Source organism: Dipteris shenzhenensis, chromosome 1, assembly GCF_047967505.1.
Source record: "Dipteris shenzhenensis isolate YYH24624 ecotype China chromosome 1, Dip_SZ_1.0, whole genome shotgun sequence".
NCBI classification, from domain to species: Eukaryota; Viridiplantae; Streptophyta; class Polypodiopsida; order Gleicheniales; family Dipteridaceae; genus Dipteris; species Dipteris shenzhenensis.
The window spans coordinates 69111319-69131879 of record NC_141596.1 but is presented as its reverse complement, the minus strand read 5'-3'; the positions used below and the strand labels follow the sequence as shown (position 1 = coordinate 69131879).

At 43.4% G+C, this 20561-nt stretch overlaps 1 protein-coding gene across 1 annotated transcript in view; it reads right to left on the bottom strand.

Moving 5' to 3' along the window:
• Positions 1-2041: 2041 nt before the first annotated feature.
• LOC147906286 (tRNA synthetase class I (I, L, M and V) family protein) overlaps positions 2042-20561 on the bottom strand; it is a 267819-nt gene continuing 249299 nt past the window's right edge. The window contains exons 26-27 of the mRNA XM_087377738.1: positions 17492-17583; positions 2042-2728 (exon numbers count right to left, since the gene is read on the bottom strand). Of these exons, the coding sequence (XP_087233864.1) occupies positions 2633-2728; positions 17492-17583 (188 nt within the window). The 3' untranslated portion in view covers positions 2042-2632. The remainder of the gene's footprint in view (positions 2729-17491; positions 17584-20561) is intronic.

Here is a 20561-nt window from a genome sequence, read left to right as displayed (position 1 = left end):
ACTAGCAATGCTAAGACATTACGTCTGTGATTTCATTTTTAATTGATAACCCTCTTCCAATATTTCTCTATTCCTTTGAGCTATCATTGAGGCATAACAGCTCACTATGTTCTACTTGCTCTCCTAGGCAAAGTCTCATTTTCAATACTTCGTTTAGGGTCATTGGCACTATCACAAGGCATTGAAGTCTAATGTTGTCCCATCCCTTAAGCATGAGGTGTCTTTCTTAGGGTTCTCTCCAAGCTTCCTAAAAAATCTCATGATTCTTTATCTTTGTAGACTTGGGATCTCATTCTAAGTTTTTATGTTTTCTCTAGCTTGGAGGACTCTCTTGTTACATGTTGTCTTATGTTGGAGCCCCCTTGTTGCTCGCCACTAGCAACTCCCATTCATGCTAGTATTTGCCGAAGGATGCTCCTTTATTTGGAGAAGATGGAAACCTCAAAATCCCCAAGTATTAAAGCCAAGTCTTTGCACAATACAAATGTCTCATTTGTGCATCCTTTCCGTAAGGGACATGCTAATGGTGCCGCAATGGTTCAACCTAGAAAGGATACCCTTGTCTAGGTACCAACATTAGGAGGTGAAGCTAGATATACAAAAGCAAGCAATAAAATTCCTGGAAAGATGTATGATGTGACCAAGCAAACATGCGGATGTGCAAATGTCCTTATAAATGGAATGTCCCTAACAAGGGGCCAACCTAATGTATCAACAAATGACATGGAGAGAACAATTACTGCTCTACCACCCCATCTTGAAAAGTTTAAAATTCACTATACATATAGCACCTAGAGACTATGGAAGAAAGATGAAAAGAAACATAGTGAAAAAATTTCAAGCTCAAGAAGTATTAAAAATCGACCATCAATAATAACTCGATTTGCATATGTGCATATACCAAAACTTTTCTTTGCCTAAAAAAAACAAAACAAAAAACCTTTGCAGGATTTCCATATGTAACAAAGATAGTTGAAGAAAATGCCAAGAAATGATGCAAAAACTATGACAAATCTTGCAAAAAGATGATATTTTCCATAAAGTAACACAAACATTAGGGATACATGTCGCACAAAAAAATAAATCTACATTTGATCTCCTTTACTAGAAAATCCCACCTTTGGATGGGAATCAATGGCTACATGAAAACCATTGCAATACAAACGCTAGAACTAGTGAAACTCTCCTACCATCAAGGAGGTACACAAGATAAAAAACATGAGGTAAAGGCATTTGCAAGATTCCTATATGTAACAAAGATAGTTGAAGAAAATGCCAAGAAATGATGCAAAAACCATGACAAATCTTGCAAAAAGATGATAAAATTTCCATTAAGTTACAAAAACATTAGGGATACATGTCGCACAAAAAAATAAGTCTACATTTGATATCCTTTACTAGAAAATCCCATCTTTGGATGGGAATCAATGGCTACATGAAAACCATTGCAATACAAACTCTAGAACTAGTGAAACTCTCCTACCATCAAGGAGGTACGCAAGGAAAAAAACATGAGGTAAAGGCATCCCGCGAATAGAGATGTTATGTCCAATTGAACTTTAATTTGAGGTCTTATTTTAGGACCACGTACGGCGAACCTTGCGTTGACCAAGGACAACATGAAATGGTTTAACAATCATCTAGGCAATAAAAATAAGAAGCCAAAGGTGAGAGGAAAGAGGTATTACATGAAGCAAGTAGACAAGGAGGTAGGGGGAAAACGATGTGGACGATGGGGAATTGTCATACTACACACGCATCTAAATAACCTTGAATTTCAAAGTGTCATAAGCATTTCAAGTTTAAAATTATATGGGCAATGCATCTTTATGAAAGTAAAAAATTGAATTTATATTTACTAAGTTTGAAGATCCCTTAGATGACATGAATGTAATCCATTCAGAAGACTTGTGAGATGGTGACTAGTGTAAATACAACCCCTCCCTTTGGAAGACAAATTGTCTTTTCTCACCAAACATGAAATAAAAACAAGTTTTTCAATAGGAACACTTGTAAAACAAACAATTGTAATCACCCCAACTCAAGCATCCACATTACATACTTGCAAGCGTAACTATGTCAGACTGACTTTTCAAGCCACATCACTAATAGACAAATGTACCATAAAAGCAAAATGGTCAACAGCTCAATAGCAACACCTTAGCCTCGACGTCCAAATTGTGTATATACCAAAGATCACAAATTGATCGCTTGCGCCAGCCACATCACTTTTACTAAATGCTCAGTAGGAAAGTTTGTTTGACAGCCAATACTCAGTAGAAAAGGACCCATCGCCTTACACTATTACTAAATGCTCGGTAGGGAAGTTTTTGCCATGCTAATTCCGAATTTGTAACTTCATGATTTGTAAGTGTTGTGTTAGAAAAAATAGGTGATCAATTATAGTATCTCAATTAACCGTGGGAAAGCCATTGTGAATATTCACAAAACGTTCACCTATGGAAAAGTACTACACCTTCAAGACCACAAATAGAAGGCCAGAAAGTACATTCCAAGCCATGGAATTTCCAAGACAAGAATGAGGCTACAAGCTCAAATGTAGAATTAGATCCCACCGACTCCCGCTCTATTGGTTAAAGGGATAAAACAGGTAAAAGTAAAGAACCCACTGTTACACTTTCTGAAGAATGTACTCCCCAACAGAGAAGTAAAAATGGCAGCCATGTATCACTTCAACTTGAGGTTGGCCGTCGATATAAACTTTCAGCTGCAACACAGTCGAATGCCATGTGAAGTTTGCATTAATTCAAATATGTTCATAAAAAGACAAGAAAATCACTGTGATGACTACAAACTTATTGCCATTTCCAGAGGACTTTGTATTGATTCATGCTAAATTAGACCTGTCCCTCCGAGGAACGATTTTGTTGAGATGCCTAGTTCTTGGAACCAGTACTTGCTTGATCATTTTACTGTCATTTCTTATGGATGCCAGGCCTGGGCTCCAGGGCTCGCTCACGGAACAGTGTGGAGAGAGTGCAAAAAAGGTTTCTAATTGAAGAACCCGGAATCAAGATTCAAACCCCCTACACATCTTATTAGCTGAAGTGCACGCTACCACTCCTATGCCAACACATCAAATTTCTCAATACAGTAGCAAAAATGCACAAGCACAAGCTCCCTTGCAAAGCAAAGGAAGAAACCAAATACAAGGGCTGGTACAAAACAGCTGGGCTATTGGGTGATCAATGCGTCAGGGCATCCAGACACCGACATTGAGATCAAAGAGCTGGTAACTAAAAAGATGATAGGCATACAAAGGCAGGACCCAAAAGATAGCCTTCTAGAAAAGAGGAATCAATCCAATGCTGCCCTATGAGGGACAAGGCTATCTCAATGAGAATATCTCTCTTTAAAAGGAAACTAGCATGCCAGCTATGGACCAGCTCCGACACACTCCTCACCTGTGGACATGGAGAACGAATGACACACACTCCTTCCGATAATGAGGGAGAAATATGCCACCAAAGAGGCTAGGAGCTTACATCAAGGAGGTATTAGCACATCGCTGGAAATTCTTGGACTGAGCACACAATTGCAAGCGTGCTCAGGGCGCAAACACATGAACTATTGTTGACAGCTATTTTTAGAGCTGGAACATGTATTTTTTTATGGATTCACCTTTGACCTATAGATCCTATTGGGTCTCCCACATACATTCTCTCTCTCTCTCTCTCTCTCTCTCTCCCTCTCTCTCTCTCTCTCCCCCCCCCCCTCCATTCCCTACATTCTCTCTCTCTCTCTCTCTCTCTCCATTCCCCCCCTGCATTGACTTTGCATTGAGAGTGGCTACCTTCATCGATGAGGCAGTAAGGCACAAAGAGTGCTTACTCAGATCGCACAGACAGGGACAGACTCATCTCACAGTATGATTATGGAGTTCTCCCAGCTACATCACACAGACCACCAGACACGGCTGGTGGTCGGAGAGGTAGAGATCCAGAGTCAATGACACGACACACTCGACAGAGGGCAGACGCACAGATCATGCTTGGGGACATCCCATCCATGTTCTAGACCGGCGGAGCACAACCGACAAAGGTTATTGTGGCCCTTGTCAGATGTAGAGTCATCGACAAGAGGCCATGATGGACCACATCCACATATAGCTGCCAACGCTCTATCTCTGCATGTCAGTACAGCCCTTCCACCACCGGATCCATCATTGATATCCTACTCCCCTTTTGGGGCCTCCACTCATCTACCTAATGTATCTGACCAAACTTGACGTTGGATGTGATTTGATATGATGATGATGATGATGATGTTATGACCATGTAGTACTTAGTATTTAGCATGGGCCATGATGCTCGTTTAGTAGCCCCACGCTTTCAGCTTATTGTATCAGGTTTCTCACTGTCTCATAGATGCATCAATCTTCCAAAGACTTTAATAAACTCTCTCTCTCTCTCTCTCTCTCTCTCTCTCATATGCACATACACATACACATACTTTTTTTTTAGTAAAATCCAGTGCAGTGTATTTATATTCTCATAAATTTACAAGATGGGAAGTCTCCAAAATGGACAGTATCCCATGCATATACGTATACACACATGCATGACTGTGGTGGGTGAAGACAGCTACATTTCCAGAATCCACACACGAAACAACCACTTTTTGGTTCCCTACTCAAAACAACAGCTGTGCATGGAGCTGTTTTTAGGATATTAGGCCTACCTCAGCAAGGCTCAAAAGTTGGGCAAGATGGGGCATTTTCAAGTGATTATATTCTCCCACACCTTCTACAGTAAAGGCCTTATGACACTGTGGTAGTTTTGTGGGAATGGGAAATTTAATGCCAAGGTGGCATGTGGTCCCCCATTTTTTTGCCCCTCAAAACCAGTGAGCTCTTGAGGTCAATGGTTTTGTGGGAAAAAGACTTTGTGAAGCATTGAGGGTGAAAATGACATAAAATCAACATTTCCACCAAAGATTTATGATATTTACATAAAAACCCTGTTACCGCAGATAGAGTCTCACCTTCAGTTTTGTAGTTAAATGTGGCCTCCTAAACCATCACATACATATAGAGAGAGTATCTTTGTATGGATATGGTTTCAGCAAGACTATCTGCATCAGCATTGTCCTCCTCCTAGCTTGCCAAAAGGGGAACCAGAAAAATTCCCACATTTTACTACCACCATGGTGCACCGACCGTGCATCCATTTAGGTAAGTGATCTTATGGAATCGCTTTGATCCCCCTTTTATTATTTTTCAAAATAAAACGACAACTATTAAGTATGAAAAATACCCCATGAGCAAAAATCATGCCAAGATTGCCACCTCAACCCTGCGGTGGACATTGAGAAAAACGGGGAGCCACTCCAGTCCCTTAGGAAAACAGTCCTACTAGCAAAAGCTGCCTGGAAAGATTCCTGCATACTTATCCAAATGGCCATCAAGTGTGTACAATATCTGTCCAAATACTAGCAAAAGTGTGTAAGGTGTGGAGCTAGGAGCCATTCAAAGCCTCTATGCATCTAGATCTTTAAAGATGCCACGCTGAAAATGCTCGCCTGAATCTCCCAAAAAGTATCCACCAAGCCATGTGCATGTTTCTAAGGAAATTGGGTACCGTCATTAAGATAACATGACTCAACTAATCCCATTGAACCGAAAGTGCCCAAGAAGAGGCCCCGAAAGAGAGAGCCAAGCCACTCAACTCTAGGTCATGAAGAAACAAGAAGAAAGAGAAGTGCTCAAAAGACTAGCAATCCCCTTCCAAATAAACCTGACTTGTCTGCAATCGCATAGATATTGCTGAATGGACTCCTCAACGGAAAGGCCAGGAGGGAAAATAGGGGCTGCCCCAAACCTAGACCTCCACTAGTTCATTGCAATCCCTCCGTGAAAAGCCAAAAGAAAAGAGTGGCTTTTCTATTCCTGAGGGATTTCCACAGTCTCTTCTAAAAGGATTCCAATTTCCAAGTCATCAGAAATTTCTCCGAATGAGGAGCTTTGGTGGCCTTCTAGCCATTAAGGTTGAGCTACAATCTCCCGGCATTACCATTAAGAAAAAAGGGAGCTTATTTTGGAGCCCTGAGAGAAATTCACGATTTCTTCATTTCACTTTCCTCTAAAACAATAAAACCCCATTGACATACGGTACATAATTTGGTATTTTGACATCACCAGCGTCCCTGGAATGACTTTTGAAATGTTGAAAACAGACCCTCCGAGGCCTGAAAAAGGCAAAAAAGGCCAGGAAAACCAGCTATACAAATGAAAGCATTTTGACAGGTTGGCTAGGGGCCAACCTATCAAATCGCTTTCATTTTGTATAGCTAGTTCTCTGGGCCTCTAGGGTCCGTTTTCAGCATTTCAGAAGTCATTCCGGGGGTTTTGGCACGCTTTGGACACGCCGGTGATGTCAGAAATACCAAATTCTGCACCATATGTCAGGTATAATAAGGCAGCTCAAGTATCCTCATTGAATGCAAACTTGGTGGTATTTGTTTTTCTTTTCTTTGTGATTTTTTCCAACGTTACGTTGGCCCTTCTTTGATTGGTGGAGGGCTATTTTCCTTTTGGAGACTAGGCTAAAAGGCCCTAAAATGAGCTCTGATTTTTTATAATGTAACCGTATAGCAAAAGAAGGAGAGGCTCTACTCTCAATTCCTTACATCAATCCACTCCCATTGCCCGAGAGCCACTACAAGGACACGTCTATCGAGTCAAACCCTTCATGAACCCAAGGTAATGTGATTAGGGTTATGATCTAGATACCAACCTGAAGTCAAGAAACATTGCTCCACATGACCTAAAGCCCTAACAAGCTCAAAAGCAATCTCCACAAGGATATCCTCATCCATGAACCTAGACAACATCCCCCAGAGCGAGCATCAACAACCAAGGCATCCCCGTCTGAACCTTGTCACAGTCCTATGACTTGAAGGGTGATACTTGAACTCACAAAAGCCCCAAGCCAAGTAGAGCAATGGTCTGTCATCTGTAACAACCGAATCCAAGGAATGGCTTCATCAAATTGCTCTTGATCCCCCTTTTATTCTTCCTACAAAGTGGAAGTTCTACATGGACCACATTTTCATGCAGAGCATGTTGAGGTCTTCATATATACTTGTCACATGCATTGAAGATCAATTAGGGTCAACTCAAATCTTCATCACGCACATCGAGGATAGACAATACTTGGTGATATGTTTGATGCATGGCAATTAGACCAATTTCACTGTAACACATTTCGGAATTTTCATGAAACACTTTAGCATGAATACAACGTTTCAACCTCAGTGCAAGAATGTGCCCTAAATCATTTGTGGAGAAAATGGACCCTCAAAATGTGAAGCTCAAAGGGTTGTGTGTGGCATACTAAAGTCTTCCTAATCTTGGTTGCCAAGTGTGTGTGGGTGTGTGCGTGCGTGTGCGAGTGTTCTAAAGACTGGCATAGTCTTTTATGGCCACGGGAAATGTTCTACCTAACTCAATTAGTTCGTCATCTGGGTTATCCTTTGGGATGGATGATTACTCGTCATCAACAAACTGACTGGGTCCTTGCAAGATTGAAGAAAAATTTGGACTATTGAAAACTAGCAAGTTGGCTGTTGCATGTTCGCCTAAGAATAGTGCAATCTATTTTGGTGGCATATACCTACCTTTGATCATGTGTTTGGCAACAAAGATCTTAATGCCTTTATGTCAGCCATTATGGAAACTTTTTGGCGTTCCAAACATTGCCGAAAAAGTTTGAGATAAAGGCAACGTCTTTGTTCGCCAAAGATGCATGGGGGTTTAAATTTTCTCAATATTCAAATGCATACCCTTGCTCGTAAGGGCAAAGTGATGCTGCAATTTCTGCAAGGTGATCAATCTTTAGCTGCCATGATGTGCTATTTGCTTCTGCACATCACCACCTCTGTTTTTGGTCATTGGCAGCCCACTCAATGGGATTTTCTACTTGGTAGTATTGGTGGCAAGATCAAAGGCTGTCCTTTGGTCTCTAAAATGTTTTTTGATTGGAAGCATATCCTTTCATACTTGGAACGACATTGCCGTGATTCTTTACAGGGCAATTCTTTAAGGGTTGAAAGTATACATTGGTCCAAGGCCTTTGATCCTCCCTTGGCTTTACAGGACCCCAAACGTTCCTACTTTATTAGTTCAAAGGGATGCGCTCTGTGGTAGATGTGATTCATGATACCATCATATCTTTTCTTTTGGCTGCCATCAAATATAGTTTAGGGATGCATTATCACCCTCTGTGGCAAAATATTGCTCACATGCTTCAGCTCTTTTTGTGCGTGTACCTCCACTTGAGCTCCATGACAGGCTTTAAGATTGGATTCTTTGCTCCCTAAGTTCATCGGCCCGTCCTTTGAGGTTATCTCATATTACAATATCTTCTTTGTATAAAGTTCATTTGCCCCCACCTTGGATTTCTGATAAGACAAATCAACTCTGGCGCATGAGATGCCCACTAAAGTGGTGGAGGAAGAGATTCATGAACTCCTTTGATATGTCAATCCAATTCTATCTCAGAAACAGGCTTCGCAACTTGAATCACCTTTCATAGAGAGAGAATTTAAAGATGCCATTCGAGCATGGATGTTTCTAGATTATTGGGATGCCATTTCACTTGCATTATTGTACATGGTTAATCATGTGCGGGGCACTCAACACATGCCAACTACTTGGAAGAAAGAACTGGTGAAATTATTTCCCACTGTTGCTTTGCATGTCAATTTTCAGAAATCCAAACTCCTGCCTCTCCATGAGAAAGCCTGGCATCATTTATTATGGCCAAGGGTCATTGTTTTACCCATGCAACTAGCACACATCTTGGTTACCCTTAAGGGTGGACATATTACTTGCCGTCAGCAAATGGACTGCGTGCTTCACATGCTTCAGAAAAACTTGGAATACTGGAAGCTCGCAACATGGCCTTTGCACCGCATAGTTCAATAGATTTTGGTTGCCTACATCCAATTTTATCTGCCTTTGTTATGTCTACTATGATGGAGCTTTTATGGTGGTCACCCTTTCACCGGAAAGCCCTTAGGCTGGTTTCAATGGATCAGCTTTGCACAACTAAAATGCATTGGGGATTGAATATCCTTAATATTCACATGCATATTCTAACTCATAAGAGGGGAAAATGACATTGCAATTTATGCTCAGCCATGGACTTTATGATGCGACATTTGATTTTGCATTGGTAGTTGGCAGCCCACTCAATGGGATTTTGTTTTAGGTCACATTAAAGGTAGAGTAAAGGGATACCCTTTTGTCTCTCATTGACTGCTGATTGGAAGCACATACTTTCCCATCTCAAATGGAATGGCATGACCACTCTTGTAGGTAATTTATTGCGTTCTGAGAGTCTTTATTGGTCAAAGGTATTTGTGCCTCCTTTGGCTTTACAGGTGTTGGGAAGTGGTGGGAGAGAAGAGATGCATCATGACAAGAGTGGATGAGAGAGAAGCCTCTCATTTATAGAGTGGGAGAGAGGATGGCCTAGATCATAGGCACCTCTCCTACATAAAAGGCAATCAGCCCTACATCATAGGGACCTCCTAAATCATTGGCACCTCCTGAAGACGGCGCCTTCTACTGCATCATCACCTGTGTCATGGTCCTAGATAGCACTAAGTGTGCTTCACTACACACACACACACACACACACATTTTTTTAGTACAAGAATAATCACCTCAAAAAAGAGGCGCTAGAAAATACATCAATTGAAGATCTCATTATAAGCCAAATATACATCCTGATCTATTTGGCGAGTCTACAAGCAATCAAAGAAAGATTGCTAAAGAGAACACTTAAAGAAAGCAAACAAAGAAAAATTGGGATCACTAAAGAGTTTACAATTGCCGTCTGTCCATAAAGTCCAAAGTGCCCTATAGCGAACCCAAACACAGAAAAGATAAAACTCCGGTCGCTGTGGATGAAAACTAAAGAGCCTGAAAAATTTCCCGAAGAGAACAGTCGGGAATCTCGCTCGTTGCCTCTATCGAAGAGAATCCAGAAACTGCCGAGAAGACGGGCAATGCCAGATTAAATGAGGCACAGTCGCTTGAGAAATCAAACACCAATGACATAAAGCAAGAGCAATGTACCCATGGGCCAGCAACTGTCCAGGTGGAAAAAATCCTAGAAGCACTCGCCATTAAAAAACCTGTTGCCAAAGATGTCCAAAGTTGCCGCAGTCTTTTCCTCCACCACTTAGCTGACCGATGCATTCGCCAAAGAGAATTACCTCTTTTTGAAACCCAGGGTTGAGGCAAAAGGATTTTGTATAATGTAGGGACAATAATCTGAGATAGCCTCAAAGGACGAGAGGAGGACCCAAGGGAAGTCAATGTCCAATCCTCTAATCGATCCAGTCCAAAGGGGAAATCGAAACCAAAGGCGATGATCTCCTGCTAGCAAGGGTGCCCAAGAGTCAAGGTTTACAAACACTAGACGTGACTGCATGCACCGCTGCTTCGTCGGCTCCTACTTCATGTGTTGCTACATCGCCGCTACTTGCCGTCACAAACGTTCTACTTGCCATCACGTCAAGTCTACGTCTCGCTGCCTTGCAATACTAGGATTCGTACGTGCATTTACGTGTGTTGTGTTGTGGGTGTGTCTAGTGAGCTTTGCCTTACTTGCTCTTTTTCCCTCCTGTGTGTTATCTTTTCTTTCCCATTCTCTCATCTCATAAAATCTTATCCTTTTCTTTCCCTGTCTACAAAGCTTTTTTTTTATTTTCACTATTGTGTTTCTTCTATAAATCTCTGTATTTTCCTTTCCTAAATTCCTATCCTCTTCAATTCTTCTCCATTGTACGAGATGGCAGCTACGAAGACTTAGATGCATAAGAAACAAAAGCAGGTCTCGGGTCATGATAACCTGTTCATGCCTCTCTTGTGGTGTTTCAGTTCTTCTGAGACTGTTCCACATCTTTTATGGCTTTGTCCTCAGTCCAGAGATCCCTTGGACCGTATTTCCCACTATCTTTGGCAGGCTTACTACAATACAGGCCCAATACTCTCTCTTTTTTTATTGGGTCAGATTCTGGACATTATGCGCCATTTGGAAGCATAGGAATCAAGTATTCTTGGGGTAGCCATTGCTCCAACCTTATGAATTTTTTAGAGCATCCTTACAACAATCTCTGTATGATGCTTGTCATCATGATGACCTGGATGTATCATCTTTAGATGTGTTTTCCCACTTCTTTTGATTTTTCAGAATAGTCTTTTCTTTAGACTATTCTCATTGTAACAACTTTTCTTAATATAAATACAGTGGTTTCACCAAAAAATGTAAATGTGTGTGTGTGTGTCTGTGTGTGTGTGTGTGTGTGTGAGAGAGAGAGAGAGAGAGAGAGAGAGAGAGAGAGAGCATTTGTGTGTGTGTGTGTGTGTGTGTGTTAGGCCATTTTGCTAGAGCATGCCCATCGTCATCTTCTCCAGCTCCTGCTCCTTCTGTACCGGTTCCTACGGTTCCTCTTTCTTCCTCTAGCACACAGGAAATCCAGCATTTTTTCAAAAGTTCTAAAGTCTGAAGGAAAGTTTAGGATGCTACGCTGGTTAAGGATTCTAATCCTTTTGCTGTTTTGTCAATTCCGGATCCACTCCCTACAGTGTCAGATTGTCAGGTTTCTTGTGATCCGGTTCCTCTTGCTACTTCGACGCCTGAAGTTGTTCTGTTAGATTCATCTTCACTGATGCAAAATGCTGCTATTATGCAAGATGTGGAAGAAAATCTACAGTCTCCTTCAACTCCAGATACTAGTATTCCGGATGCAGATATTTCTCTGGAGTTTCATGTTCCTTCCCTTGAGAAGCTTGTTGATATGCCTGCCCCTTTACAGAGCCTCTCAGTCTCGAATACTGTTGTTCCTTTTTCCCTGGAATCTTTTCATCCTTGGTTGCAGCAGGTTTTTGATCCTGTAGTCCAGAAGTTTCGGCTTCCAGCTTACATTAAGAAGAATCACAAGGGGAAAAACAACTTTGTTTTATTGATGGGGATGTCACTCTGTTCCATCACTTTTTACAAGTCAATAATTTGAAAGTGGATGATGTTCTGTTGGATTCTCCTCCAACTGATATGTAAATTTTTACTTGGTTGCCTCATGAGTTTTTTTCTCTGAGGTCTTACTTGTAAATTTTATCTTTGTACTTATTGGTGGGTTTTCACCTCTTTTTGAGGTTTACCACGCAGAAATAAAAGATTTCACTAAAAAATGTGTGTGTGTGTGTGTGTGAGAGAGAGAGAGAGAGAGAGAGATCGCACCTTTCAGGATGCGCATTTCGTGGGAAGTCATCCTGTGGCCCAGCTAGAAGTGTTCCTTCACTATTTTTAGCTTTCTTCTACTAGCTATTCTTTATTGGAGTAGCTAGATTTTTTCAGTTTTGCATATGAGTAGTAGCTGTCTCACTTTGAGACGGCTATGAATGTACATTCTTCTTAATGAAAGATTCTTTTACCCCCCAAAAAAAGAGTGTGTGTGTGTGTGTGTGAGAGAGAGAGAGAGAGAGAGAGAGAGAGAGAGATTATTAACGTCTACAAAAGACCAAAGGGTCTATATAGAGTGAAACCTAAGGGTGGGGCCACTAAAATGGGGACCCTTACCCAAGACTGATGCTGCTTGTGACGAGCAATAAAAGTAGTACATTGCATTATTGCTGTGAGAGAAACCCACAAAGGAGGAACAAACAGTCCCTGGTTGCCTATCACTCATTCAATTGTCCCCTAAGTGGATGGACCTGTGTATGCTGTCTGTAGGACCAACACAACTGGACGACTGAGGAGAGACAAGAGGAGCTCGTTGCATAGTGGCACAAGATTTAGTGAGGGCTGGCGTCGAGAGGGAAAATCAATGACAGAACGTTACTGTCGCTCAACTTGTTTGGACCCATCCCTCCTCTGTAGTCTTAGTGATGTGACCCACGGTCTAACAAGTGTTGTCGTCACTGTCTAACAAGTGTTGTCGTCACTGTCTAACAAGTGTTGTCGTCACTCTAGTCGTGTATCTCCCCACATCGAAGAGAGATGATGTGTGTGCGGCCCTCGTGTGAGTGCGCGTCGTGTTCTCTTGCCCTCTCCTACGACTAATGCCCTCCTATTAATGACCGAAGAAGAAAACCATGATTGTTCTCTGACGGGGATCGGCCGCCTCTGTGCTCCTATGAGCTGATCTCAATCTCTAGGCCTAGAGAAGGAAACAAGCCACCCTTTGCTGATCTGGATGTGCCAGGAACTCTCTGAGAAGGCCAAAGCTGGTACTGAAAAGACAATGGTGCTGCCTATGGATCTTCTCTTTGCTCCTATGAACTGATCTCAATCTAGGCCTAAAGGAGGAAAATAGTCACCCTCCACTGAGCTGGAACTCTCTGAGAGGGCCGAAGTTGATACTGAAAAGACAATGGTGCTGCCTATGGATCTCATAGTATATAGGGCATCTGAAAGAATAGTAATCCTCTGTCTCGAACCTGTCTAAATTTGTAGCTTGTGCCAGATACCTGAAACTGGCCAATGGAGATCCTCAATCCATATGGGAGATGAATCTGGGTGTACCTGACGGTTCGATGAACCCCTCCTCTGAGATCCGCAAGCAATGAGATTTGTAGAAACTGAATTTCACAAAAAACTTAGTAGGTGCTAACCAAGCCTTGACCGTGTAGAGCTGTAAGAGATCCTATCTCACGACTTGGTTCACATCCTAACAATGGATGGAGCCTCAAGGCTATATTTAAATGGTGCCAATCTGTCCATCCGCACCCGTAGGCCTGTGAACTATCTATGTATTTGAGCATACCAGCTCCTTTAATCACCCTCCAATATGCCATAGATGAGCCATGCCAATCTACGTCATCCAGTTGTCGTGGTACCAAAAGTCCCAGACTGCATCAAGCTGTAGAGGGGCCCCAAGCTCTGCAAATATGATTTGATGCAGGACCGATGGCTTACTGCAGATCATGCAAAAAACAGAACTTGAAGTCTCTCTATGCAAGAAAAATCCATCTCCAATAAGTGTCCCTCAAAAGGGACTACCATACATCCTTGATGGGCAGACCAATGAGTCAAAAAGAAGAGACTTGGTACTACGATCCTGAAAATGTGATTGGCAGCACTGGCACTCAAGTTTGGCTAGTGCGGCATGTCCCTTGGTCAAATGGTCCTGCATAGCTGGTCGCATCGTGAAAATCGGACGAGCGCTCAAATCTGGTTAGTGCGGTATGTCCCTTGCTGAAATGGTCCTACATAGCTGGTCGTATCGTGAAAATCGGACCTGAAAAGAGGACACCCAGGTATGTGTAGGATGCAACAATCTTGACCGGAGCTCCGTGGAAGGTAAAACAGCTCTGTGTGCGGCCGCTCAAGATGTGTTGAACATCATAACCTTGGTTATATCCAAATTGACCTTCAGATCATGTATATCACAGAAGGAGTGGAGCGCATCCAATTGTTGTTGGAGACCCTTCAGCTGTGAGGAGGGTAGGACCACGTCATCTGTGTATAATAGAAACGAAATCAAGGAGCTAGCTAACAAAGAACTTGCACCTCCTAGAGTCGTGATGAAGCACTTGAGGTCGTCGATGTATATGCCAAACAAGGTCAGTGATAAGGACAATCTTGTTTGACTCCAATCATGCTCATGATCTCCTCTATCTACCCCGTCGAAGTCCTAACTCTATTTGATACCTGCTTGTATAGTGCCTGGACTGACTAAATAATGTCATGATTGTACCCAAGACCAAGCACGCATCTGAAAAAATGGAGTCAGAGCATGGGGACAATGGAAGGGCAGACCCTTGCGTGAGGTGCAATGAAGTGGGATCTAGCCAATTGGTTCTGGCCATCACGAGTTGGACAATCAAAACATATAGTAGAGGCATCCTTCTCCTCCTATAGCACCAATATCCATATGTGGCTTCAGTTGGATGTGTTGGCTTGGACCCCTTCATGGGAATGGTACTGGTTCGAGCACCTGGCGCCACATGACGTCTTTAACAGGTTTTGGTCCTACCTCTAGACTAGCCTCTGCCCGAGGAAGGTCTCTTATTTCTCATGCATGGATGTCTGCCCATAGAACCATGGCTAGAGCAGGTGAAGCAGATGGAGCTTGCCATTGCTTTCCTCTTAGGGACCTTGAGACAATAGCCCAATGCTTGTGAAGCTGTCCGCCGGAACAAAGGATTTGACAGTTCTCTCTCACGTTTGTGTCCAAGATGCGTTGGATTCAGCAAGTCTGCACATAGGGCATGGCAGCTAGGCTGACAGAGGAGCGACATGCTTTCCCCATTGTGAAGGTATCGCTGGCCTACGAGATAGATGAACTCAGTGTCACCCACGAAGACATTTAGGACTCAGTTCTACCATCTCGACAGAAACCAGAGTTCTCTTCATAGGACAGCGCTTGGGAGATGGCCACCATCATCATTGCCTATAACATCTGGGCAGCATGCTGCACTTAGTGATGGGGGGCCATAGAATCGGTCTGCAACCACCACGTAAACATTTGGCACGATATCACTATACCCTGCAAGCCACTTGGGAGCAAGGTATGGAGAGATCTATGAGGACTACAAAAAGACTGGAGCGTTTCTGCAAGGGATCCAACTGGTTGTATAGCCCTTATTGGCAGCTATGTCTCGGATACTCCAGGCAGTGAGATGGAATCCTGAGAAGCAGTTTGCATAGCCGACAGCTGTCCTTTGATTAGTCCTGTGCCCCGTAGAGTTTTCTAGGTACAAGTCCATCTTCCAAAACTTCTCTTTGATTGTAGATTAGCCAGGGGCATGTGTGCAATTCCAGACTTGCACGGCTTGCTGATACATGGCTATTCATTATGAATCATGGCTGATACATGGCTGTTCTTTGATTGCAAATTGGCCAGGGGCATGTTTGTGCAATTCCAGACTTTCACTGCTTGCTGATACATGGCTGTTCATTATTAATCATAGAATACTCACTTAAAAAGGCATTTTCCATAGATTGTGGCTGCAAACCATACAGAGGTCCATATTCATCATGATTGACTCATCATCATCTGATCTGTACAAGCATGTAGAAGCCAACACGCTCGTTACTTGAACCGACAGGTTGCCTACACCATGCTTCACATGTTTCTACCTTCATAAACAGATTTCATCAGCATCTAGAGGTAAAAAGGAGCTCTTCTTGCCACTAATTTTGCTACAACTACCTTGTTCCTACTTGGAGCTTGCACCTAGGCACTCCTTGGCCCTTACCTCACCTGTTATACGAAACCACAGTGGCATGTAGTAGACAATTAGAGTTCGGACACACCTAGAGGTAGATTTGACTTACGTTTTGCAACAGGGAATGCTGGAACATGTGACATGACCTGTCCTGAATACTGTGATTTAACTATGACGATTCTAAGAGTCTTTTCCTGCTGCAATTTGACTTTGGGGCTATGTTTGGCTGATTGTTGATTAGTTGCGCACCTTAGATTAGTTACTTGGTTCTATAGTGTGATTGGCTAGTTTTATATTCTGAGTAAAGTCGCAAGATACTTTGAATATTGACAGTGGAAGTGCTTGTGGCAGAGCTCTCATGGAAGATTCCCAATCTATTGCAGATACAGGGTTTTTCTACCAAATACAGGCCTCTTTGGTTCCTGGACATCACGAGAGTTTTTCCACACACACCATTTTACTTTTATATCAATGTCTCCTATTTTTAAGAGGAAAACAAAGAATTTATTTAGCTCGTCTATCCTAGGATTTCTAGTTTCAGTCCACCCAAAACATTGATTACAATCAAAGACTAGTCATTGCGAATGAAGAATATACCAGTAGGGATAGTGTTCAGGTAGACCCCATTTGGTGTCCCTATTTTTAATCTTACTGTTTCGATAACCCTGCCCTCTGTGTGATGGTTTGAACTTTTTGTTATTTAAATTACTTTTCAATTATTGACTAATAAACTTCGAGCTAATTAAATTGAGTGTTGTCTCGAAATCACGACTCTGTAAAGAATGCTTCTGAGAAAATCATTCCAGTAACTACTCTCATGACTCATATGCACCCCATCCACCATCTGTAGAAATTCTGGGGTATTGTGCCAACGAGTCACTCGCATTAGTTGCATAGCACAAGGCACCATGTCTAAGAGGGGATTGGCACATAGAGCCTTTGATGACAGCTGCCACATACTTTCACTTTACAAATCAATGGTCTCAAGGGCCAACCCTAACAAAGAATAGCTAAAAGACCATTCAATTGTATTCATTTGTTTCTGCCAAGATGACTCCAATGTCTTTGATCAAATAAAAACACAGATACGTTCAGTACCATGGCATAGTTGTGTAAGGAGAAAGTCTAGAACGAAATGAATTGCCACACAATGTTTGGTACAATTCGAATACATTTTTCCTTATAAAACCTCAAACCCATGCAATATTTTCTAAAAAACATTTCCCCCCTTTTCTCCTGTTTCCTTTTCTACCTTGTGAGAGAACAAGGCCACTTGTACAATGTTACCTTATTGCTTCCTGACAGCAATTCAGCCTTCAAATTTATCATATCCCTTGACTGCAAGTAAACTTTAACATTCTCAGCATAGTCCTTCTTCCCTGCTCACTAAAAAGAAAGCACATAAGAGTCTCTCTCTCTCTCTCTCTCTCTCTCTCTCTCTCTCTCTCTCTCTCTCTCACAGTTCAGGTCGAGGTGCAGCTAAAGCGAGGGGGGGGAGGGGGAAACAATTCAGGGGGAGGACTGCTGGGCTCAAAACCCCCCAGCCCATCTCAGGGGTTAATATAGCAGGGAGAGGGGTTACTCAGCTTGCACAGGCCAAGATGGATATGCCTAAAATCCCCAAGGTCAAGGCATTTACCCCCATGAAGCCCTTGTATTCATTTGTTGCCGGTTTTTCCCCAATACCTTCCCAAGCTGAGAAGAGAAAAGCCCCCTGATCCACAGGAGCGTGTGTATTATCTAGAACTTGAAGTCCGAGAGCTCAACCTTCGGCTTGTAGCTCTTGAAAGGAAAGTCCACGATCAGGAGGGAATTGGAAAGCAAGAAGCCATCCAGGAGGTGCTGCACCAGTGTAATTAATTCTCACCAACACTCAAGTAAAATCCATGAAACAGCAGATGACAGCAGATGTGAGTAGCAAAGTGAACAAAAATGACCTCTACAAAGAAATGAAAGAGCAGGAGACCAGAGAAACTAACAAGCTGATCTTACACATGGGGGGAATAGATGGTTGCCAAGTCACAGGGAAATACACAGAAAGACAAAATAGACTACCTGAAGGAGAAGATCCCACAAGTGGAATGGGATCAAGATGCTATCTGGAATATCCGGTAAAAGGGGACACAAATACAAGTTTCAATCAGTGACAAGGCAGCAAAGGTCAAGATTTTACAACAAACAAATAAGCTGAGGGCACGAAGCTATTGGACATCTGAAGAACTCAATCTGATTCAGCTCAAGCAAAGATCTATTGAACCAAGTCAAAGAAGCAAGGAAAGCAGGAAAATGGCTAGTCTACTGTGAAGGACAAGCAATGATTTGAGAATTGAAATCGAAGCCCAAAGACTCTCAGTCTTAAACTGATGTAATGAAAGTCACACCATGATAGTACTAGAACAAAGGTATGATCTATAATAATTTTGAGAGTTGCTTTATGCATTCTCTAGATGCACTGTGCACTCCCACTTTCCTCCGCTATGTTGTAGTTTTCTTTACTTGATGTGTACAATTGTCTCATAGGACCATGACGCCTTTTACACATGTTAATCTCTCTCTCTCTCTCTCCCCCCCCCCACCTCAGGCCCCCCTCACTGCCTCTCAGTCCCTCACAGCCCCTCAACCCCCCGCTCACCGCCTCTCAGCCCCTCTCAAATCCCATGCAGCCTCCTCACTGCCCTCGCAGCCCCCTTCACCAACCAAGCTGCCTCCCCAGCGGCCATTCTGCCCTTCCGATGCCATTCTACACCCCTGCGACCAATCTACTACCCCCCTGCACCATTCTACACCCCAGGGCCCCCACGGCCATTCAATCTTCCACCCCCCTCATGGCCATCCTCCACCCCCCCCTAGCCATTCCAGCACCCACCACCCAGCCCGAGGGTATTCCGCCTCGCTGATGGCCATTCTACCCCTTCCCTGGAGCTTCACGCTGCACCCCCACACTGCTGTCCGGCCCCCTGCTACCCCTCTTTGTGGGACCCATTGTAGGCTGCCTCTAGTCGACAGGGGATCGATGCCCTCTTTCCGGATCCCATATGAGGGGCTGGCCTCGGGTCTACATGCCTCCCTGCAAGCAACAAAACAAACAACATATAATCAATACTTCTAGATGGGAAGCAGAGAAAGAGAAGGAGAAGGAGAAGGAGAAGCAGAAGCAGTTAAAGATAAAAGTTGTCGACAAACGTTTCAACCATAGTGGGCTTGGAGTGCACAGCACAATGAAGCATAAGGGCTCTACGTTAGCAGTGCCTACATCATCCACATCTACATCAACATCAGGGACCTTGACCTCAACCTCTCCTTCTATTAGCACAAACTCGACGCTAGACTCATCACCTATGTCATCATCACACCAGGGATGACATACACAGGACCACAATATTCCTCGTCTTTTCTTTCACCTCTCCCCCTCAGCCAACAGCCCTTCTAGCCCCAAGCTGGAATTACTCCACCACTGCTTCAGACATATCCACACCCCGCTCAGTTTACTTAGTCATCAACGCCTACTATTCAACCTCACTCCCCTACATTCATACTAGATCCTTTTCAGTTTCAGATCCCACGAGGACCCAACTTCCCACGAGCTGATCTCCCAAATGCTTGAGAGTCCCTCTTGATGGAGGTGTGCAGCATACGAGCACGCAAGGTGGTTCCGACTCGCTTTGCACAGGATTAGGTATGCTTAGCCAAGGAGCAGGCTCATATTATATAGGAGTGGGCTGGCCTCATATAGGAGCTCAAACAGGACGGCTCACAACTCCGAAAGGAGGTGACGTTTACGGATACCCCCCGGGAGTACACCAACGGTAGAGATAGCCACCATGCAGTCCGTGATCAAGGGGGGCATCCCGATGGGTGGATGTAGCGAAACGGCAACTGTCTTGGCCATTCTCTTGGAGCAGCACAACAGAGGGCCAGTAAGGCTCTCCATGGGATCCCTCGCACATTGGTTACACCGATGCACGATGCAACTACTTTCGTGGTTACCACCCACGGGGTTGGAGAGCACGTGATCGAGGGGGCCTGGTGTGTGTCATGGAGCAACCCCTTGTCATATGCTTCGTGATACTTGGGCCCGACTAGCAACATTACACCGTAGGTCGGCGGTCTTGCGAAACCATGCATCAATTTCCATGGATGACGACTTGACACCCCTGCAGGTTCAGGAGAGACGCATCCTGATACAACATCGAGATGTGGCATGCAAGGAGAGGAAGTGGGCAGTAGTACAGGACAGACAACTCCTTACTAGCCCATGTCGACACCTGGCCACCCTCCCACATAGTGGGCCGAGACCTGAGGCCTATGAGACTTAAGACACTGAGACTCGGTCCTGTACCATTTGGAACTGCAATGG